Genomic DNA, 22,420 nt, shown 5'->3' on the forward strand with positions numbered 1-22,420 from the left:
TGTCCTCGTTCCCTGTAGATCCGCGGGCACCATGTGGCCCAGTTGGACCCCCTCGGCATCATGGACGCAGATCTGGACTCGTGTGTCCCCACTGACATTATCACGTCCTCCGACAAGCTGGGTGAGGAGCAAACGTCCGAGACCCCCTCCTCCTGCTCTGCCTCGCTTGGCGGCCCCCGCTTCCAGAACCTCTTTGTACACCAGGAGAACCTCTCCTGGTGTACAACCGACGGTCTCCTAACTTAGAGGAAACTCCAAAGGCCACATAATACGTCTTTAGCTGTCATGGATGACGTTGCCCTGACCGTAATATTCATCTTCGAGCCTGACGCTTGCTAACATCCCGCAGCTGCTAGCTAACAGGGTGGGAATGTGACCTCTGGCTTGCAGCGGCCAGGAAGGGATTGATCTGAGTTGGAGTGGCGTGGTGAAGAAGTCAGGTATTTGTGTTGAATCGTGCAAAGAGGAGATGTTTGGTCAAGTGCATGTTTGCCCCTTGTTGAAGTTCTCAGGTGTCCTCAGTCTTCTTACCTGGTAGCGTCACTAACCGCTAATTAGCTTTAGCCTCGCTTAGCTGCGGCGTGGCAAGCGGCCAGGAAGTGTTCTGATCCCCGCTGAGTTTGGCATGGCGTTCCTGCGGCTGCTGGAGGCGATGGCGTCTTGTGCTGTGCAGGAGCGGGTCGTAGGTCACTAACTCTGGATGTTTCCTTCCTTTGCTCCGCCCCCCCGGCCACCCGTCCAGGCGCAGTCAAGGAGCGGCTGCAAGTCCTCACAATTGGAGGTACGAGAAGCAGCGCAGTGTGATAAAAGCCAGTGTAGTCGCCATCTTGGTGTTGGTAGCTTGTGTGTGCTGAGCTTCCTGCAGAGGGAACCTTTCTTCTTTCCGAGAAAACCTTGCGCCACCATTTATAGACACACATTAGTGAGGGGACACCATCCAGCTCAGGAACTACATCCAAATATGTACATGTTTGCTGCATGAGGGTCAGAAGGAGCATCGTTGTGCACACATTGGCAGGAGAAGCTCCAAACAAAGTACAGTGGTACCTCACCATACCAGCGGCCTTTTGTCCGACTCCCTAACGCTAGCTTATAGCAAGCGCTGGACAAAGAAAGTGAGTGTAAAACAGTGGTCCCCAAAAACCGGTTCTTGGACCGATTGGTACTGGGCCACACAAGGATTTTTTTTTATTATTTATATTATTAAATCAACATAAAAAACACAATATATACATTATATATCAATATAGATGAATGCACTCTGCAGGGATACAGTCCGTAAGCGCATATGATTTCTTTATGAAACAAAAAAAATAATTAGATATTGTTTTTGTATTGATTTTTGACAATGATGAATTTTTTTTGAATGGGATGAATAAAATGGCCATTCTGAATGGATTGTTTGTTTGCGCAGCCCTGGTAAATGTTGTTAATTGTCGTTTTAAAGTTATTTTTTCTTTCAAACATGCACATTACAAGTTAAAATGCTGCTGTTTCGGGGGCAATGCAGCGATTAAATGTGTTTACCATTTATTCCCACGTATCCTGATCCACCACAGTAACTTTAAAAGTACTTTTTTATTTCTTCCCACGTATCCTGATGCACCACAGTAACTTTAAAAGTACTTTTTTATTTATTCCCACATATCCTGATGTACCACAGTAACTTTACAAGTACTTTTTATTTCTTCCCACGTGTCCTGATTTACCACCATAACTTTCTCAGCCCCTTCGTAAAACGTGTGTGTGTGTGGTTAGCGTCTAGCTGCTATTGCCGCGTGTGTGCAGGTGTTGAAGATGATTTTGCCGTGTGGAGCTTCCGGCATCAGGTCCAGCGGATGTTAGGACCCCCAGGGTCCCAGCTGGACCAGCAGCATAGCCCCTCCCTCAAGTCGAAGCTTGCAAAATGCGCCCCGTCAGCTTCAGCTCAGAGATTGAAGGACACGCCCAATTTACGCCTGCCACCTTACTCTTGAACACAGCATAACTGTCATGGTCAAAGTCATGAAGGTGTAACGAGACCACCCAACCACCGACCAACCCCTCCCCCCCTCTCGGACCCACTCACCACTGTCTTGTGTGGTGTGAGTGTTCTCTGCTCCTTCCTCCATTACTAATTGATGTTTTTCCTTGCCTCCTTTACCCTTTCCTTGCTTCCTTTCCTTCGCCCCCCGCTGTGCATTCTGGGATGCCTAGGCTTCTACAATCTGGATGAGTCGGACCTGGAGAAGGTGTTTCGCCTGCCCACCACCACCTTCATCGGAGGCTCTGAGAGCGCGCTGCCATTGAAGGAGATCATACGCCGGCTGGAGGTGAGCGACACGCTGTTGGCGTCACAGCGCCAGCCTCAGAGCGCTGACCTCCGCTTGTCGGCGCGCAGATGGCGTACTGTCAGCACATCGGCGTGGAGTTCATGTTCATCAACGATCTGGAGCAGTGTCAGTGGATCCGACAGAAGTTTGAGACTCCAGGCGTGATGCAGTTCACCGTGGAAGAGAAGCGGACTCTGCTGGCCCGCATGATCCGCTCCACCAGGTAGCGCCGCCCGCAGCCAAGCCACCTATGGCCGTTGGAAAGTAACGTTAAGCTGTGTGCAGGTTCGAGGAGTTCCTGCAGAAGAAATGGTCGGCTGAGAAGCGTTTTGGCCTGGAGGGATGCGAGTCCCTCATCCCGTCTCTGAAAACCATCATTGACGTCTCCTCTGCCAGCGGGGTGGAGTGTGTCATCATGGGCATGCCTCACAGGTATGTGGGGGTTTCTGGTAGTAGTCAAGGGGCGTTATTTAAACAGGAATTGTAAACAGGGATTTCATTTGTTTTTTCCAAAAATATTCTGGAACCAGTCGCGACTTTGTTTTCCGCGGCGCTAATTTAGCAGCAAATAACATCAAACTCCTCTATTACGTGTGTCTAAGAGGAGTATTTATAATGATGTGGCATATCTCCACATCCCAATGACTCACTCAATGTTGTACAGTTTTATAACACTTTATGCCAGGGGTGTCAAACTCAAATACATCCATCCATTTTCTACCGCTTATTCCCTTTCGGGGCCGCGGGGGGCGCTGGCGCCTATCTCAGCTACAATCGGGCGGAAGGCGGGGTACCCCCTGGACAAGTTGCCACCTCATCGCAGGGCCAACACAGACAGACAGACAGACAGACAACATTCACACTCACATTCACACACTAGGGCCAATTTAGTGTTGCCAATCAACCTATCCCCAGGTGCATGTCTTTGGAGGTGGGAGGAAGCCGGAGTACCCGGAGGGAACCCACGCATTCACGGGGAGAACATGCAAACTCCACACAGAAAGATCCTCAGCCTGGAATTGAACCCAGGACTGCAGGACCTTCGTATTGTGAGGCAGACGCACTAACCCCTCTACCACCGTGAAGCCCAACTCAAATACAGAGTGGGCCAAAATGTAAAACTGAAAAAGGCCGCGGGCCAAGGTTGAACAAATTAACCAATAGGGACCCAAACAAGTTTTGCATTGAACAAGCAAGGCTTATATAGAGTAACTTTATAGTGACATGCGAAATCGAGTTTCAAATAATAATAATAATAATAATTAAAAAATATCAATGACATATCAAATAAAATTTAAATACAAATTCAATGCCTCTTTTCTATTTGCAGCCTTTTGAGGTAAATATCAAAATATATTGTAGCGTCCCGAAAGAGTTAGTGCTGCAAGGGGTTCTGGGTATTTTTTCTGTTGTTTTTATGTTATGTTACAGTTCAGATGTTCTCCCGAAATGTGTTTGTCATTCTTGTTTGGTGTGAGTTCACAGTGTGGCGCATATTTGTAAAAGTGTTAAAGTTGTTTATACGACCACCCTCAGTGTGACCTGTATGGCTGTTCAATCAATCAATCAATGTTTATTTATATAGCCCCAAATCACAAATGTCTCAAAGGACTGCACAAATCATTACGACTACAACATCCTCGGAAGAACCCACAAAAGGGCAAGGAAAACTCACACCCAGTGGGCAGGGAGAATTCACATCCAGTGGGACGCCAGTGACAATGCTGACTATGAGAAACCTTGGAGAGGACCTCAGATGTGGGCAACCCCCCCCTCTAGGGGACCGAAAGCAATGGATGTCGAGCGGGTCTAACATGATACTGTGAAAGTTCAATCCATAGTGGCTCCAACACAGCCGCGAGAGTTCAGTTCAAGCGGATCCAAGACCGCAGCGAGAGTCCCGTCCACAGGAAACCATCTCAAGCGGATCAGCAGCGTAGAGACGTCCCCAACCGATACAGGCGAGCGGTCCATCCTGGGTCCCGACGAGCGGTCCATCCTGGGTCTCGACTCTGGACAGCTAGTACTTCATCCATGGTCATCGGACCGGACCCCCTCCACAAGGGAGGGGGGGACATAGGAGAAAGAAAAGAAGCGGCAGATCAACTGGTCTAAAAAGGAGGTCTATTTAAAGGCTAGAGTATACAAATGAGTTTTAAGGTGAGACTTAAATGCTTCTACTGAGGTAGCATCTCGAACTGTTACCGGGAGGGCATTCCAGAGTACTGGAGCCCGAACGGAAAACGCTCTATAGCCCGCAGACTTTTTTTGGGCTCTAGGAATCACAAATAAGCCGGAGTCTTTTGAACGCAGATTTCTTGCCGGGACATATGGTACAATACAATCGGCAAGATAGGCTGGAGCTAGACCGTGTAGTATTTTATACGTAAGTAGTAAAACCTTAAAGTCACATCTTAAGTGCACAGGAAGCCAGTGCAGGTGAGCCAGTATAGGTATATATGTATGTATATATGTATATAAAGGTATATACAGTATATATGTATGTATATATGTATATAAAGGTATATACAGTACAGGCGTAATATGATCAAACTTTCTTGTTCTTGTCAAAAGTCTAGCAGCCGCATTTTGTACCAACTGTAATCTTTTAATGCTAGACATGGGGAGACCCGAAAATAATACGTTACAGTAATCGAGACGAGACGTAACAAACGCATGGATAATGATCTCGGCGTCTTTAGTGGACAAAATGGAGCGAATTTTAGCGATATTACGGAGATGAAAGAAGGCCGTTTTAGTAACTCTTTTAATGTGTGCCTCAAAGGAGAGAGTTGGGTCGAAGATAATACCCAGATTTTTTACAGAGTCACCTTTTTTTATTATTTGGTTGTCAAATGTTAAAGTTGTATTATTAAATAGAGGTCGGTGTCTAGCAGGACCGATAATCAGCATTTCTGTTTTTTTGGCATTAACTTGCAAAAAGTTAGCGGACAGCCATTGTTTAATTTCATTACGACACGCTTCCAACTGACTACAGTCCGGCGTGCTGGTCAGCTTTAGGGGCATGTAGAGTTGACCAAGTATGCCTTGCATTCACTTATGTGTGTGTAATAGCCGCATATATTATGCGAGTGGGCCTGCATGCTGTTTGTATGGAGGAAATGCGGACGTGAAGACAGGTTGTAGAGGATACTAAAGGCAGTGCCTTTAAGGCACGCCCTCAATATTGTTGTCCGGGTGGAAATCGGGAGAATGCTTGCCCTGGGAGATTTTCAGGAGGGGCACTGAACTTCGGGCGGATTGGCAAGTGTGAGATATTGCGGTGTTAGAGCGGCACCGCTGCTGTGTAATAACGGCGGGCCAGCTATAATAATTTGATATTGCCTCGAGGGCCAAAATTAAATTACACGGTGGGCCAAATTTGGCCCGCAGGCCAGAGTTTGACACCCATGCTTTATGCTTTCCTGAAATATTGCCAACATTTGAATAAAACAATTCCTTCACATAGATTTATAGACTTAAGACAACTTAGACAAACTTTAATGATCACATTGGAAATTGTTCCACACAGTAGCTCAGTTACAAAGGATGGAAAGGATAATGCAGGTATAAAGTAGACTAAAAATGTACTGTAGTAGCAATATAAAATATAACATTTATTATTTACATATGATATATGTTTATATAATATATACCAATTACAGTATATGTAACAGCTGCAGCATAAATAAAGAGTAGATCCAGCAGAAAATAGACATTATAAACAAAGAGAGGTAGCTAACATGTCAGGTAATAGACAGATATCATCTATTGCTGTATGGCCAGTGGTTATACAGCTGGATGGAGTGCGGAATGAAGGACTTCTTGAATCCAACACTGTGGGAAGGAAGCTGGAGGAGCCCGTTGGAGTATGAACTCCACTGTCTCAATGGTCTGCTGGAGTGGGTGGGCAAGAGTGTCCATGATGGCCAGCAGTTTGTCCAGTGTCCTCCTGTCTTCACTGACACAAACACCTCCAACTGCGTGCCTATAGTATGGCCGACTTTCCGGATCAGTTTGTCATTCCGGTTTAAGTCCTTTTTGCTGGTGCTGCTCCCCCAACAAACCACTGCAAAGTACAGGGCACTGGCCAAGTTGAAACATTTTTTCAAAATTACTGACATTTCTTCCTAGATGTCACAGAATGTATGAGGATTTGTGAGCTTCTGACCGCTCTTCCTTACTTTTGTAATGATCTCCTGTTTGTCAAAATATTTACACTAGGTTTAGATTTTTGGCAGAGATATCTTTTCTGCCCATCCATCTCTGTCGCGTTATTTGATCGAATGACGGAACATGAAACTGGTGGCGCTCCTTTAATGAGCCCACGCTTGTTGCTGTAGCGAAAACCAAAAAACGAGCCTGGGAAGATGCTAGGACATTTGATAAGGTCATAAACTGCATTTCTTGGCATAAATTGCACATTTTGGCGGTGAAGCGGACTGGTGCTGTAGGAGAGCAGCTCTGCAGGGAGGGAAATGTTGCTGTGAGCACAAAAATGCAAATAGATATCAAACCATGTTGGGGGAGAACGATTGACAATGAAAGTCTTTATTCTGAAATAAAAAATGTTTTGGCCTCCAGAAAATAGTTTTTTTTTACCGCAGGGCAAAAGTGCTGGTGATTGAGCAGTGCTTACTACCATCTACTTCACTAATGATCCACATGTTTCAATAGTCTGCCTGCTAATGTACTTCTGTTGTGCAAAAAAAAAAAAAGGCAGCTACCGATTAAAAAAGGTCGATACCGTCAAAATGTCAAATATCGGCGCAATGTCTACTTCTTCCACACATGTACTCATTCCCCACCCTTTTCCAGGGGGCGCCTCAACGTTCTGGCCAATGTGATCCGTAAGGAGCTGGAACAGATTTTCTGTCAGTTTGACTCCAAACTGGAAGCGGCGGACGAGGTACTTTTTCATCTTCTGGTTGCCGGGGGTTACAGCAGCATGCATTTGAAAGGTGTGCTCCCCACCCCCTCAGGGCTCCGGGGATGTCAAGTACCACCTGGGAATGTACCACCGGAGGATCAACCGCGTGACCGACCGCAACATCACCTTGTCTCTGGTGGCCAACCCGTCTCACCTGGAGGCCGCCGACCCGGTGGTGCAGGGAAAGACCAAGGCTGAGCAGTTCTATTGCGGGGACAACGACGGCAAGCGGGTGAGTTGTGTTGTGCCCTGGCCGGCACCTGTTCAGACACCTCACGCTCCGCTCCGCGCACAGGTGATGTCCATCCTGCTGCACGGCGACGCTGCCTTTGCAGGTCAGGGCATCGTGTATGAGACCTTCCATCTGTCCGACCTACCTTCCTACACCACGCACGGCACCGTGCACGTCGTGGTCAACAACCAGGTGAGCTCACAGTCCCAACAGTCAGGTGAGAGCTGCCAAACCGTCACCTTCCTGCTCGTAGATCGGGTTCACCACTGACCCGCGTATGGCTCGCTCGTCTCCGTATCCCACCGATGTGGCCCGGGTGGTCAACGCTCCCATCTTCCACGTCAACGCCGACGACCCGGAGGCCGTCATGTACGTGTGCAAGGTGGCGGCCGAGTGGAGGGCCACGTTCCACAAGGACGTGGTGGTGGACCTGGTCAGTGCTCGCCTCGTCTTCGCCTGCGTGGCGCCGCTCCGACGGCAACGTTGACCGCTAGCGTGTGTGCAGGTGTGCTACCGGCGAATGGGCCACAACGAGATGGACGAGCCCATGTTCACTCAGCCGCTCATGTACAAGCAGATCAAGAAGCAGAAGCCCGTCCTGCAGAAGTACGCCGAGAAACTGATCGCCGACGGAACCGTGAGCCGCCAGGAGTACGAGGTACTGCCGCCTGGGAAACTGCCTGCGACTGTCAAGTGGTGATGCCCAACATCTGCCCGCAGGAGGAAATTGCCAAGTACGACAAGATCTGCGAGGAGGCGTACGCTCGCTCCAAAGATGAGAAGATCCTGCACATCAAACACTGGCTGGACTCTCCCTGGCCTGGTGAGGTCGCGAGCAGAACCGCGCTGATGTCTGCAGTCCACTGGACCCGCTCTTTTACCTGCAGGTTTCTTCACTCTGGACGGGCAGCCCAAGTCCATGAGCTGTCCCTCCACCGGTCTGTCTGAGGAGGACCTGAACCACATAGGAAGCGTGGCCTCATCCGTCCCTGTGGAGGACTTCACCATCCACGGAGGTCAGCATGTCCCACATCCTGAGTCCTGAGCCCAGACTAGGCTTTTAAAGGGGAACTGCACTTTCACAATCCTTATGGGACACTAATACAGATGTCCTTTTTTAAGGCATTCTAACTCTACTCTGCCCATAAAGCCCTCTGAATAAAGATCCAAAAATACATTTGTGACCTGAATTTGAAGCAAGTATCAGCGATATTGTGATTATAAGTGCTAACATGGACAAACCATTTTTACTGGTGCGTTGTAACAGGGAGCTAGCAAGCTTGTTGCTGCTACATTGACAGCTTTCCCGCCTCGGGGCTCCTAGTCTACATCATAAATCATGCCTCTCACCTTGATAGTAGAAGGATGAGGCTATGATCCAACAAATTACTCAACTTTGACATTCAATTTAGGCCCGGATATGGCGAGAAAGACAAAAAGATGTTAAGGTTATGATTAATTCTTCATCTAAACGGGTATATACATATATATATATATACCAGTCGGCATCCCAGTGAGAGCAGATATTGTTCAGTAAGTGACAGTTTTATGTTTGTTGGCACTCATGAAGTCTGCAGTGAGCAAACATGATGCATTTTTTAAATTAATGTATGCTTAAAATGATCAAAATAGTAAATATTAAATGAATGTTTCTCCATCACATGTATAATCTCTGCATGTACTGGATATCAAACCTTGATGGAGGTTTTTAGGGGTTTATAGCCGACTACCATTGTAAGCAGACTTTTCATAACATTGTTAGGCCGTATAAGAAAAATGTATTTCGTCATACATAAAGATTGTGAATGATGGACAAAATTCCAAAAACAAAAGTGCAGTTCCCCTTGAAGTGTCTCCCAGATTTTGGACTGAACATGAATGTCCTCACTTTGTCTCTCAGGACTGAGTCGTGTCCTGAAAAGTCGCGGGGAGATGGTGCGGAACCGGACCGTGGACTGGGCTCTGGGAGAGTACATGGCCTTCGGGTCTCTGCTGAAGGAGGGAATCCACGTCCGCCTGTCGGGTCAGGACGTGGAGCGAGGGACGTTCAGGTGAGTGACATGAGACTCTCGCCCACAGTTCCTGGCGTGACGCGGCCTCTGCTTTCAGCCACCGCCATCATGTCCTCCACGACCAGAACGTGGACAAGAGGATCTGTATTCCCATGAACCACATGTCTCCCGACCAGGCGCCATACACCGTCTGCAACAGCTCCCTGTCCGAGTATGGCGTCCTGGGTCAGTCCTCGCCTTCTTGCACTTGCTCTCACTTCCTGTCCAAGTAACGTGTTTTACTGCGGCCAGGCTTCGAACTGGGCTTCGCCATGGCGAGTCCCAATGCGCTCATCCTGTGGGAGGCGCAGTTTGGAGACTTCCACAACACGGCCCAGTGCATCATAGACCAGTTCATCTGTCCCGGCCAGGCCAAGTGGGTCCGGCAGAACGGCATCGTGCTGCTGCTGCCGCACGGCATGGAGGGCATGGTGAGCTAGCCGCACGCCGTTGAGCACGGCGCCGCCTCTGACTCTCCATCTCGTCTGCAGGGCCCTGAGCATTCTTCTGCTCGTCCAGAGAGGTTCCTCCAAATGTGCAACGACGACCCAGATGTGATGCCGGTAAGAGAGCATGTCCACTTCCTGTCCTGGCGGCCATCACACGTTCCGGTCTCCTCTCTTAGAACATCGGCGAGGACTTTGCCGTGCAGCAGCTGTACGACTGCAACTGGATCGTGGTCAACTGCTCCGCGCCAGGAAACTACTTCCACGTTATTCGCCGTCAGATCCTCCTCCCCTTCAGGAAGCCGGTAAGATGCTTCAGACTCCGCCCCCCTCAAGAATGTGGTTATTTAACGTTTCCATTCGGGGTGTGAAGAAACATTTTTTTCAGAAATATATATTCAATATGTACAGTGGTGGTCAAAAGTGTACATACACATGTAAACAACATGATGTCATGGCTGTCTGGAGTTTCCAGTCATTTCTACAACTCTTTTTTTTTTTTTTTTTTGTGATTTAATGACTGGAGCACATACTTGTTGCTCACAAAAAGAATTCTTGAAGTTTGCTTCTTTTGTGAGTTTATTACGGCTCTACTGAAAATGTGAGCACATCTGCTGGGTCAAAAGTATACATACAGCAGTGATAATATTTGCTTTCATGTCCCTTGGCAAGTTTACCTGCAACAAGGTGCTTTTGTTAGCAATCCACAAGCTTCTGGCAAGCTTCTGCTTGAATTTTTTGCAATGTGCTGCTGCCATTAAATTCTAAGTTCACGATTATGTGCAAAAAAAAAAAAAAAGTTTGTTAATGTGAACATTAAAGGCCTACTGAAAGCCACTACTACTGACCACGCAGTCTGATAGTTTATATATCAATGATGAAATATTAACATTGCAACACATGCCAATACGGCCTTTTTAGTTTACTAAATTTCAATTTTAAATTTCGCGCAAAGTATCCTGTTAAACGTCGCGGTATGATGACGCGTGCGCGTGATGTCACGGATTGTAGCGGACATTTTCTTCCAGCCCCGATCCCAGCTATAAGTCGTCTGCTTTAATCGCATAATTACACAGTATTCTGGACATTTGTCTTGCTGAATCTTTTGCAATTTGTTCAATTAATAAGGGAGACGTCAAAGAAGAAAGATGTAGGTGGGAAACGGTGTATTGCGGCTCCCTTTAGCCACACAAACACAGCCGGTGTTTCCTTGCTTACATTCCCAAAAGATGACGTGACGATTTACTATGGAACAGAGCGGTCAAGCGAACATGGTTCCCTACCACATGTCAACCGGCAGGTTTCGGTGAGGAAATTGTGGTAACAAGTCGGCTCTTACGGTAGTTATGAGCGGAGAGCTTGCGTCGTTCCTCGTGCACCTGTCAGAGGCAGCTGCGGACTCTCTTGTCTCCTCTGACCGGTCGCCCCCGAACGTGGGATGCTTCCACCGTGGAAAAGGGGGGAAAAAAATAAAATCTCAGCCCGGCCCCAACGGGTGCCTTCGCCTCGTCAAGAAACGTGGCATCCTTCAGAGACACTGGCGGTTGCCACACCCCTCCGACTTTCAGGTACGACCATATAATCTCACTAAAACCCTAGTAACATAATAAGCAGATAGGGATTTTCCAGAATTATCCTAGTAAATGTGTGTAATAATATCTGGATCGCTCCCACTGCCCTCGTCTTTTTTTTTTTCTAGTCCTTCACTCTCACTTTCCTCATCCACAAATCTTTCATCCTCCCTCAAATTAATGGGGAAATTGTCGCTTTCTCGGTCCGAATCGCTCTCGCTGCTGGTGGCCATGATTGTAAACAATGTTCAGATGTGAGGAGCTCCACAACCCATGACGTCACGCGCACATCGTCTGCTACTTCCGGTACAGGCAAGGCTTTTTTATTAGCCCCCAAAAGTTGCAAACTTTATGGTGGATGTTCTCTACTAAATCCTTTCAGCAAAAATATGGCAATATCGCAAAATGATGAAGTATGACACATAGAATGGACCTGCTATCCCCGTTTAAATAACAACATCTTATTTCAGTAGGCCTTTAAATATCTTGTCTTTGTAGTCTATTCAATGGACTGTAAGTTGAAAAGGATTTGCAAATCATTTTCTTTTTTTAATTACCATTTACACGGCGTGACTAGGCCCTAGTGTGTGAATGTGAGTGTGAATGTTGTCTGTCTATCTGTGTTGGCCCTGCGATGAGGTGGCGACTTGTCCAGGGTGTACCCCGCCTTCCGCCCGATTGTAGCTGAGATAGGCGCCAGCGCCCCCCGCGACCCCGAAAGGGAATAAGCTGTAGAAAATGGATGGATGGATGGATGGACTACTTCACTGGCTTTGGCTTCTGTATACACAGACACACACACACACACACATATATATATACATATATATATTTATATATTTTACTTTCAGTTTGCTTTTGGCCCCCGGCCAAATGTTTGGAGTCCAACGCGTCAACAAGTTGAGACCCCCCTGGTCTACATACTGCATGTGATGTAACTTCCTGTTTCTTGCTGCAGCTCATCGTCTTCACTCCCAAGTCTCTGCTGCGCCACCCAGAGGCCAGATCCAGCTTTGATGAGATGCTTCCAGGTTGGGGTGATCCCACGCCATCAGTCCGGGCTGTCCTAGCTCCGCCCACGGCTGACCTGCTTGCTTCCCCCGTACAGGAACCCACTTCCAGAGGCTGATCGTGGAAGACGGTGTGGCCTCAGAGCGTCCGGAAGAGGTCAAGAGGGTGATTTTCTGCACGGGGAAGGTTTACTACGAGCTGACCAAAGAGAGGAAGAGCCGCGGAATGGAGGGCACGGTCGCCATCGCGCGCATGGAGCAGGTACACGCTTGATGAAGAGATGGTTGATCACATGACACAAGAGGACTGATGTCTTCTTTCCGTCTCCAGTTGTCGCCGTTCCCGTTTGACCAGGTGAAGGCGGAGTTTGAGCGCTTTTCCAACGCCGACCTGGTATGGTGTCAGGAGGAGCACAAGAACCAGGGCTACTACGACTATGTCAAGCCTCGCATCAGGACCACCATCCAGAGAGCCAAGCCCGTCTGGTAATCATCGCTTTGTTGCCACTGACTCAGGCTCTTTTATGTCCGTCTATGCCAGTAATTGTTATTCTTTAAGACCAGTGCAAAAATATATGAAATGTCAACTTCTTAAAAATCATGTATATGTAAGAGATGCTTCATAAAGTGTAAGAAAATAGTGTGAAAATGTCAACAGAGAAAGCGGAGAACTATTTTCTGCAGATTTAGTGGTGGGAAGTTACAGCTGTGCTCTAAAGGGTGAGCTTAGGTAGTGTGATTTAGCTGTCTTGGTGATGATTGAGCACCTTGCATCATATTCTGACCACATTGGTCTGTGTATGGTCCCTTTGGAAACATCCAAAAACTGTCCAGGTGACTTTTCCTCTTTCATTTGCACTTTTTGGACTTTCTCTTTTCACTCCGTGCAAAGAATCTATCAAACCTGATAGTCGATACTGTCCCCTGATTGGCTGTTAGCAGTGATCACTTCCTGCATTACCTGAAAACAAGTGCCTTTGTTCATGCAACCCACCTTTCTTCGGCAAAAAATAAATAAAACATATATATACGGTATATATTAGGGGGTGTAACGGTACACAAAAATTTCGGTTCGGTACGTACCTCGGTTTAGAGGTCACGGTTCGGTTCATTTTCGGTACAGTAAGAAAACAACAAAATATAAATGTTTTGGTTATTTTTTTACCAAATTTGTAAACAATGGCTTTATCCTTTTAACAGTGGGAACACTATAATAATTATGCCCACGTTAATCAATATTAAACTGCATCAACGTGTTGCTCAGATTAAATCAAATTACAACTTTTCTTCTACATGTAAAAAGTGCAACATTAAACAGTTTCAAGTCAACTCATCATGCTTAATTTATTACAGCATTGGGGAAGCCTGTAGTTGATTTTTTATTATGTAAATGTTATATTTCTATCAACATGTGATAGCAGGCACCCTGCCATTCAAAACTAGGCTGCTACATTACTAATGATTCATGTAACTATAGCTGAAAAAATTGTACAATAGCAATACGAGAGATTATTCATCCCTGAACACCATGGAGTTCATGTAGGCTTAATGGTGCTTTTACATTGTTATATACACTATCAGAGACAAAGACTCTTCATTTAACATAATGTTCTTTTTTGCTGCTTCAACACACCTCAATCAACACTTTCCGTAACACATGCACACACCGCAAAATGAGCTAACGTTACGCTAAAAGCTAAATAGCCTTCATCTTAAGCCAGGACTGCGAGTGAGCTGAGCTGCAGTTTGTTTCTAGAAGGTCAACGGGCTCATAGTGATGTTAGTTGTGGTTGACTTGGAAGTTTTTAATATAATTTGGGGAGAGTCTGCTGGTCACCTGCTAAACACCTGTCTGCTCGACGCTGAAGCGCTGACTACATGTGCTCTGAAAACGCATTTCTGATTGGCTGTTACCGCTACGGTTGTAACCAATCAGATGGTTTTGTGGGTGGGGCAATGTAGGAGACGGAGGCAGAAAGCAGAGCAGCTTATTAAGACTTTAGCATAGGCGGCTACTTCATATGTTTGTGTGGAAACTTGTTCGGTACTCCTCCGCACCGAACCGAAACGGTCAAATACAAATACACGTACCGTCACACCCCTAATATATATATATATATATATATCCAATGCATTTTTTTTATTGATCTGGATAAAGTGTCTACCGTGATGGTTTTGTGTGACCTTTGACCCCCTGTACCTGTGTCAGGTACGCCGGACGAGGGCCGGCGGCGGCTCCCGCCACGGGAAACAAGAACACTCACCTGATGGAGCTTCGGCGCTTCCTGGACACGGCCTTTGACCTGGAGGCTTTCAAGGATCAGCAGTAGAGACGTGACCTCTGACCCCGCTGCGGACTCCTCACAGCTGCTGCACACATATACCCCAGCTTCCGCCCGCCATCCAAATTGGGAATGTTTTGCTAATTGGACAACATTTTAAATGGGAAGGCTGCTGGCGTTGTCATGACGACAAGCTCGCTATGGACGAACCCAGCTGACCCCTGACATTCCCGCCCCATCCACCTCTGCGCACGCAGGGTCAAAAAGGTCCTCCATTGTTTTTATCCAACGTGCTCGTTAGCATCATTAGCACAGGCCAGGTGAAGGAGTTTCATTAATCGCCATGGCAACGATGTTTGTTTGCATTGAAGAGGCGGCGGTCCAGCTCTCGTCCCGTGCCAAAAGGAGCGTGGAAGGAAAGTGACGACAACAGAAGACGAGGCTGCACACGGAGTTTGATTTAAAACAAATCATTTATTTATTTTCCTAGCGGGGACGGAAGTTGTCTTCGTATTTTTGCTTCATTCAATAAAGTTTTCTTTTATGTACTGAGAAGGTGTGACGAAAACTACTTCTTGTTGCGCTGACGTCGTCCTCAAGGGGGAGTTGTTGGAGAATCTTATTAGGTCATAATGAGAAGTGATTGCAATTAATTCCATTTAATTTCCTCCTCGTGTTCTCGGCTTTCTCGCCGACCACCCAAGAGGTGTTCCTGTCCGGTTGCCATAGCAACGGGAAACGTCCGGACCGTAACTAAGAGAGTTTCTGAAAAAGAAGTGATATGTTGCTGTAAAGTATTGTGACTATTGGGAAGTGTGCCGATGGTGTCCCCGCCCCCTCCATCCTGCTGCTCCAGTCGGCGGCTCTCCTCTCTCCCGGCCAGCGATGCGGAACACGGCCGCGGACGAGCCGTCAGTGCCTGGCTGTGGCTGCGTGGTGTGGTCGCGGGTCGGCGGGCTTGCGGGCGACGCTAGCGGCTGCTGAGGCCGGATAGTCGACGCAGAGGCCGGGCTGGAGAAGCCCGGACGTGTTGGAACAGGTTGCCCCGCCTGTAGGGGCTAATTACGGGCTTTAGCTTCTTCATGCCCCCGAGGAGCGCCGAACACAGAGGCCCGCGACCGGGCTCCTTAAGCGGGCAGTCAGAGGAGGTAAGTCGGCCCTTGGACCTACTTTTTGTGGCCACTTTGTGTTGGCTTCGGGAGGACATAGAAGAGCCGCCGTGTGGGGAAGACGCGGAACAATACAATGTTAGCTCCGGGCTAACGGCTAGCATGCTAACATTCCATTGTCAGCCTGCTAGCCGCTTTACATGGCCGCCTGCCTCGGACGGACGCTAAAGTCGTCTCGGCGGACATTTACGTCGCGGCTCACTTCAACCTCGTCGCCCCGGACGAGCTGACGTGTTCGGCCGACACCGCGGAGCACGTTATGTGTTTCTCCGCCGCTAATGCTAACGGGTTAGCATTAGCCTTTGTGGCCACCTGCCAAAATGTCTCCTGGGCCGCCATTTGGTTTCGCGTCCTCTCATTAACGCTGTGCCCGCCAAACAAGTCTTAATGAGTGCGTGTATGATGACGGGGGGGTTTAATGTCAGGCCTGTGACGTCATCACATGGTCGTGTGACCTTCCTGCTAAATGATGCATCCATCCATCTTCCTCCGCTTATCAGAGGTGGGGTCGCGGGGGCGGCAGCCTAAGCAGAGAAACCCAGACTTCCCTCTCCCCAGCTACTTGGTCCAGCTCCTCCCGGGGGATCTGAGGCGAACCCAGGCCAGTTGGCAGACATAGTCTTCCCAACGTGTCCTGGGTCTTCCTCGTGGCCTCCTACCGGTCGGACAGGCCCTAAACACCTCCTTAGGGAGGCGTTCGGGTGGCATCCTGACCAGGTGACCGAACCACCTCATCTGGCTCCTCTCCATGTGGAGGAGCAGCGGCTTTACTTTGAGTTCCTCCCGGATGGCAGAGCTTCTCACCCTATCTCTAAGGGAGAGACCCAAACTCATTTGGGCCGCTTGTACCCGTGATCTTATCCTTTCGGTCATGACCCAAAGCTCATGACCATAGGTGAGGATGGGAACATAGATCAAGCAGTAAATTGAGAGCTTTGCCTTCCGGCTCAGCTCCTTCTTCACCCCAACGGATCGATACAGCGTCCACATTACTAAAGACGCCGCACCGATCCGCCTGTCGATCTCACCATCCACTCTTCCCTCACTCGTGAACAAGACTCCTAGGTACTTGAACTCCTCCACTTGGGGCAGGGTCTCCTCCCCAACCCGGAGATGGCACTCCGCCCTTTTCCGGGCGAGAACCATGGACTCGGACTTGGAGGTGCTGATTCTCATCCCAGTGGCTTCACATTACATGATATTGAATGTAAACACGGCTGAAGGAGCACCGGTATAGCTTGGTTGGTAGAGTGGCCGTGCCAGCAACTTGAGGGTTGCAGGTTCGATTCCCGCTTCCGCCATCCTAGTCACTGCCGTTGTGTCCCTGGGCAAGACACTTTACCCACCTGCTCCCAGTGCCACCCACACTGGTTTAAATGTAACTTAGATATCGGGTTTCACTATGTAACGCGCTTTGAGTCACTAGAGAAAAGCGCTATATAAATATAATATAATTCACCTGGTGTGGCCTCAGAGACACGCCCACTCAGGGGGGGACTCGTGACCTTACCCAAATCTTGACTCCTCGGTTGTTGGTCAGGCGGCCATGTTTAACTGATCATTGTCTGCCCGCTGCAGAGGCTCCGCCCACATGAATCCTCTCAACCAGATGAAGGCTGGATTGGCCAGCAACCCGCACAGGTACACAAACACAGGTGATGCTGGCTCCGCCCACATTGACCCTATCTCGTGTGTTCTCAGTGAGGGTTCATTCCCCTACGACCCCTCCAGCTGGCAGCAGCCCACCAATCAGCCCACAGGATCGCTCTCTGTGGTGACCACCGTGTGGGGGGTCACCAACCCCTCAGCCAGCCAGGTGGGCGCCTCACACACACACACACACACACACACACACACACACACACACACACACACTCACACACGTACACAACTCACTGTTTCTGTGTTTCAGGGTCTGGGGGGAGGTGTGATGGGTCCCGGGGCCAACCCAGCTGGGGGGCCCATGATGCAGGGCCCCGGGGGTCATGGCATGGCAGGGGGCCCCGGGGGCTACATGGGTCAGCAGAGCTACGGCGAGCCCACCAAGGCCTACCTGAACCAGGGCGTGTACGGCCGGCCCAGCGGGGGCTACGCGGGGGGCTACGCGGGAAGGTGGGTGTCGCTCGCTTTACCCAAGCACCTCCCTGGGCCTTTTATCGACATTTTGACCTTGCGACCCCAGCTACCCCTCCAACCCGGGCGGCTCCAGAGGCACGGCCGACTTCACGCAGGCCGCCGCCGCCGCCGTGGCCGCCGCAGCCGCTACGGCCACCGCCACCGCCACGGCAACCGTGGCCGCCATCCAGGAGAAACAAAACCAGGAAATGAACTACGGTCAGGTGAGTGCCCACTTCCTGTGATGTCATCATCGCCATCTGGTGACAGGCGTCACATGACCTTTTCTCTCCTCTCAGATGGGCGGTCCTTCCTACAATAACCAGTTCATGGCCCACTCTGTCCCCCGTGGTCCCCCCACCATGGCTCCTGGAGGACCCGGACCCACCAGGGGCCCCCATTCTATGAGCCCCATGTATGGAGGCCCCCAGAGGGTGACGCAGCACCCAAGCTACGCTGCCCCGCCCCAGCAGGGCCACCTGAGACCCCCGCAAGGCCTGAAGCGGCCCTACAACTCAGACGTGAGTGCCCGCTGACGCCCAGCCATGACGTCTGAACGCCATCTTGCTCACTCCTCCTCAGGGCTTCTCCGGAGTGTCCCAGCAGTACAGCCTTCCGGGCGGTCCGGGTCCCGGTGGCGCCGCCGGTCCCATGCCGGTGTCAGGTGTGGGTGGTCCGTACTCGCACTACCACCCAGGTCCATGCTAACATTAACCACTAGCTTAGCGTCAAGCCTAAAAGCTAACACATTCTTCTTTTTGTGCGCAGGTGCTGCCTCGCAAAGGACAGGCTCCGCCCCCTCGTACCAGGGTCATAAAATGCCCCTCCCCCATTACCACCCGTCCGGACCGCCCAGCTCCCAGTTCTACAAGGTGAGGAGTGCGTGCAGGTTGTGAGTCGGCGTGGGCGTCAGTGTTGCTTGTGTGTGAGCAGCAGGAGCAGTTCAACGGGCAGACAGCAGGGGGCGCCACCGCCGGCGTGTATAACTCCTTCCACCAGCCTCCTGGGGTAAGAACAAGAACCGCTGCGGCGCCACGCCTCCGTCCTCTTGCAAAAGTAACCGTGTGACTGTGGTGTCGCTCAGCCGGGCAGAGGCCTGCCCGCTTACCCCAGCTCGCCGCTCCCGGGGAACCCGACCCCGCCCATCACGCCCGGCAGCTCGATGGCCCCGCCCTACATGTCGCCCGGCAACAGCGACGTCAAGCCCTCAACTTTCCTGCCTGACGTCAAACCCAACATGGCTAGCTTGGCTCCTCCCCTTCCCACAGGTATGCCCCTCTGTGCCGCGCCGGTGAAACGGGCGCCGTAACGCGGTGTACTTCCTGTCGGGCAGGTAACCCCAGCGACGACCTGCGGCTGACCTTCCCCGTGCGCGACGGCGTGGTGTTGGAGCCCTTCAGGCTGGAACACAACCTGGCGGTCAGCAACCACGTCTTCCAGCTCAAAGAGTCAGTGTACAAAACTCTCATCATGAGGTGAGCACGCACCACCACTTCCTGTCGTCCCTTCACAATAAAGGCTTATGCGTGTGTGTGCAGGCCGGACCTGGAGCTGCAGTTCAAGTGTTACCACCACGAGGATCGTCAGATGAACACCAACTGGCCCGCCTCCGTGCAGGTGCGCTCTTTCCCCGCCCCCTTGGCCGCCGCCTCGGGCTGTAAACACGCCGTCTTCCTCCCCAGGTGAGCGTCAACGCCACGCCCCTCACCATCGAGCGTGGCGACAACAAAACGTCCCACAAGCCCCTGTACCTGAAGCAGGTGTGCCAACCCGGCAGGAACACCATCCAGATCACCGTCACCGCCTGCTGCTGCGTAAGACCACACCCACTCTCTCCCCAGCCCCGCCCCTGCCGCTCACACCTGTCTCTGCCTGTTCCAGTCTCACCTGTTCGTGCTGCAGCTGGTCCACCGGCCCTCGGTGCGCTCGGTGCTGCAGGGCCTGATGAAGAAGAGACTCCCCGCCGAGCACTGCGTGGCTAAGAGTGCGTTTCTTTAAGCCCCGCCCCCCCGTGGCCTCCTACAAACCCTTTCTGGCGCCCTTCTCGCTTGCAGTAAAAAGGAACTTCAGCAGCGGTTCTATTCCCGGCACCCCCGGGCTCAACGGCGAGGACGGCGTGGAGCAGACGGCCATCCGGGTCCTGCTGAAGTGTCCCATCACCTTCCGCCGCATCCAGCTGCCCGCCCGCGGTCACGACTGCCGACACGTGCAGGTCAGGGCACCTTCTGCCCGCCTGCTTCCTGGTTGTTTGCGTGTGTGTGTGACCTCACTTCCTGTCCGCAGTGTTTCGACCTGGAGTCCTACCTGCAGCTCAACTGCGAGAGGGGAACGTGGCGATGTCCGGTGTGCAAGTACGTACGCGCGCCCTCACCTGCACGTGCTTCATGGGGTGGACCTGTAACCTGTGTGTGTGTGTGTGTGTGTGTGTGTGTGTGTGTGTGTGTGTGCGTGTGTGTGCGTGTGTGTGCGTGTGTGCGCGTGCGTGCGCGTGTGTGTGTGTGCAGTAAAACGGCGCTGCTGGAGGGTCTGGAAGTGGACCAGTACATGCTGGGAATCCTCATCTACGTCCAGAAGTGAGTCACGTCGCTGTGAGGCCGCCGTTCAATCCCGTCGCCAACCGCGTGTCTCTCTGCCAGTTCCGACTACGAGGAGATCACCATCGACCCGGCGTGCAGGTGGAAGCCCGTCCCCGTCAAGCCGGACCTCCACATCAAGGAGGAGCCCGACGGCCCGGCGCTGAGACGCTGCCGGACGCTGAGTCCCAGTCACATGGTCTTGCCCAGCGTCATGGAGATGATCGCCTCGCTGGGCCCCGCCCCTTCCTCCGCCTCCCCGATGCAGTACTCCTCCCTGCCGGCGGGGGGCGGCAGAAGCACGCCAGACTACTGCGGGCCAGGTGCGCCGCCTCCTCCTTGATTGGTATGAGCATGAATGAATGACGACCATGAAGTGGGCGTGTCTCCCTTTCAGCGCCATCGTATCCTGGGCAACCCGCCACCTTCTCCGACTTCACGCCGGGTGTCGGGGGGGAGTTCTCCTCGCCCGGTCCGCCCCCCCTCTCCTACCAGTCGGAGTTGTCCAGCGTCCTCCTCACCCCCGACAAGCCCCCTCCCCACCCGCTGGCAGGACAGGTACGCCGACCCGCCTTCTTCCTCGTCCCTTTTTTTAACTTGCCGTCCGTCTTCCTGTCCTCAGATGGCGTCTCGTCTGGACCCCGCCTCTCACGGCGCGCCGCCGCCGCAGGGTCTCCACGGCAACCCCACGATGCAGCGCGGCGGCCAGAACCCTCGCCTCCACGGCGACGCCCCCTTCGGCCTGGGGACGAGCGCGGAGGTGCCGGAACCTTCTCTGGACGTGAGTAGAGGATGTCAGCGTGTTGTCACGGCGACGCAGTGACCGGCCTGTTGTGTGCAGCTGCTGCCGGAGTTGACCAACCCAGACGAGCTGCTGTCCTACCTGGGCCCCCCGGACCTCCCCAACAACAACAACGACGACCTGCTGTCCCTCTTTGAGAACAACTGAAGTCCTCCTCCTCCTCCTCCTTTGTCTCGTCAACGTGTCTTTGCTTGTGTGGAAGCTAGCTTTTGACAGCCCTCAGACGTCCCGAACTTGACGCGTCCATGAATGCATCACGAGAACGTTCTGGATCCATCCCCCCACCCCCCCTCACCAGACCTCCCAGGAGATGAAATGTCTGCTTTCCACTTTGCCAACTGTTAGCGTCTGTTAGCATTCAGCGGCCGGGAAGCAGCCAGCATTAAGTGCATGCTGGGCCCTTCCTGCCTTTCACAATAAAATGACGGTGGGACAAACGACGTCAGAGCGGCACAGTTGGACCAAGCGGACCCTTGTTGTTTTAACAGGAAGTTATCATGATTTCACTGTGGAGGCTGTTGTGCATACTTTTATTTTGATAGGATCCATCCTGTCTCCCAGCCAGAAACGTGACTATTCAGAGGACAGGACTTTTGTCGCCCGGTTGTGAAGAAATCACATTTTCCTCGCGTGTCCCAATAAAGTGTCCATGATTTAACATGATCTGTATTGCTGCATGGGTGACGTCACTATTCTCACATCAAGGGCGGACTCGTAAGATCAAACGAAAAGGGATTGTTTACTTCCTGCTTCAATACCTTTGAACATTGGTTAAAAGCTCTTCGGTATAAATAATTGAGTGGTGCACTTTAAAAACATTGACTTCCTGTCTTCAACTTTTTTATTTTTACCCACATATGACCGCGCCCAACCCGCGTGACTGCGCATTCTTCTCCCCCCCCCCCTCGTAAAAAAGCGGGTGCGCGC

The 22,420-nt window shown here is 51.0% G+C and overlaps 2 protein-coding genes across 3 annotated transcripts in view; both read left to right on the forward strand.

The window, feature by feature from the left end:
* The window catches only part of ogdha (oxoglutarate dehydrogenase a), a 33,702-nt gene extending 18,313 nt beyond the window's left edge, over window positions 1-15,389 (forward strand). The window contains exons 4-23 of one of the 2 annotated variants that reach the window (XM_061893607.1): window positions 19-121; window positions 2,197-2,312; window positions 2,381-2,535; window positions 2,598-2,744; window positions 7,131-7,221; window positions 7,295-7,474; window positions 7,538-7,666; window positions 7,728-7,907; window positions 7,980-8,132; window positions 8,195-8,297; window positions 8,362-8,490; window positions 9,375-9,525; window positions 9,584-9,711; window positions 9,778-9,956; window positions 10,017-10,088; window positions 10,151-10,276; window positions 12,501-12,573; window positions 12,651-12,814; window positions 12,884-13,038; window positions 14,762-15,389. In XM_061893607.1, the coding sequence (XP_061749591.1) occupies window positions 19-121; window positions 2,197-2,312; window positions 2,381-2,535; window positions 2,598-2,744; window positions 7,131-7,221; window positions 7,295-7,474; window positions 7,538-7,666; window positions 7,728-7,907; window positions 7,980-8,132; window positions 8,195-8,297; window positions 8,362-8,490; window positions 9,375-9,525; window positions 9,584-9,711; window positions 9,778-9,956; window positions 10,017-10,088; window positions 10,151-10,276; window positions 12,501-12,573; window positions 12,651-12,814; window positions 12,884-13,038; window positions 14,762-14,882 (2,655 nt within the window). In that variant the 3' untranslated portion in view covers window positions 14,883-15,389. The remainder of the gene's footprint in view (window positions 1-18; window positions 122-2,196; window positions 2,313-2,380; window positions 2,536-2,597; window positions 2,745-7,130; window positions 7,222-7,294; window positions 7,475-7,537; window positions 7,667-7,727; window positions 7,908-7,979; window positions 8,133-8,194; window positions 8,298-8,361; window positions 8,491-9,374; window positions 9,526-9,583; window positions 9,712-9,777; window positions 9,957-10,016; window positions 10,089-10,150; window positions 10,277-12,500; window positions 12,574-12,650; window positions 12,815-12,883; window positions 13,039-14,761) is intronic. The other variant, XM_061893608.1, reaches the window with a different exon arrangement.
* A 236-nt stretch (window positions 15,390-15,625) lies between these two features.
* On the forward strand, window positions 15,626-22,156 carry LOC133548370 (zinc finger MIZ domain-containing protein 2-like). Its single transcript, XM_061893609.1, has 21 exons — window positions 15,626-15,982; window positions 17,582-17,644; window positions 17,705-17,819; window positions 17,916-18,115; window positions 18,186-18,342; window positions 18,418-18,639; window positions 18,701-18,815; window positions 18,887-18,990; window positions 19,052-19,126; window positions 19,203-19,386; window positions 19,452-19,593; window positions 19,657-19,735; window positions 19,801-19,932; window positions 20,000-20,102; window positions 20,173-20,330; window positions 20,402-20,469; window positions 20,623-20,691; window positions 20,755-21,014; window positions 21,089-21,249; window positions 21,314-21,472; window positions 21,533-22,156. Exons 2-21 carry the CDS (start codon window positions 17,595-17,597, stop codon window positions 21,638-21,640), a joined length of 2,661 nt encoding a protein of 886 aa, XP_061749593.1. The 5' UTR covers window positions 15,626-15,982; window positions 17,582-17,594; the 3' UTR covers window positions 21,641-22,156.
* The last annotated feature ends 264 nt before the right edge of the window (window positions 22,157-22,420 follow it).

Source organism: Nerophis ophidion, linkage group LG01, assembly GCF_033978795.1.
Source record: "Nerophis ophidion isolate RoL-2023_Sa linkage group LG01, RoL_Noph_v1.0, whole genome shotgun sequence".
In the NCBI taxonomy this organism is placed as follows: Eukaryota; Metazoa; Chordata; class Actinopteri; order Syngnathiformes; family Syngnathidae; genus Nerophis; species Nerophis ophidion.

What these genes read in the sequence shown, in the direction of transcription:
- LOC133548370 (XM_061893609.1), top strand. Translation starts at nt 17,595, where the DNA reads ATGAATCCTCTCAACCAGATGAAGGCTGGATTGGCCAGCAACCCGCAC. An exon ending in CCGTCACCGCCTGCTGCTGC is followed by an intron (nt 19,933 to 19,999) that starts GTAAGACCACAC and finishes TGCCTGTTCCAG; the next exon opens with TCTCACCTGTTCGTGCTGCA. An exon ending in CCCACCCGCTGGCAGGACAG is followed by an intron (nt 21,250 to 21,313) that starts GTACGCCGACCC and finishes TCCTGTCCTCAG; the next exon opens with ATGGCGTCTCGTCTGGACCC.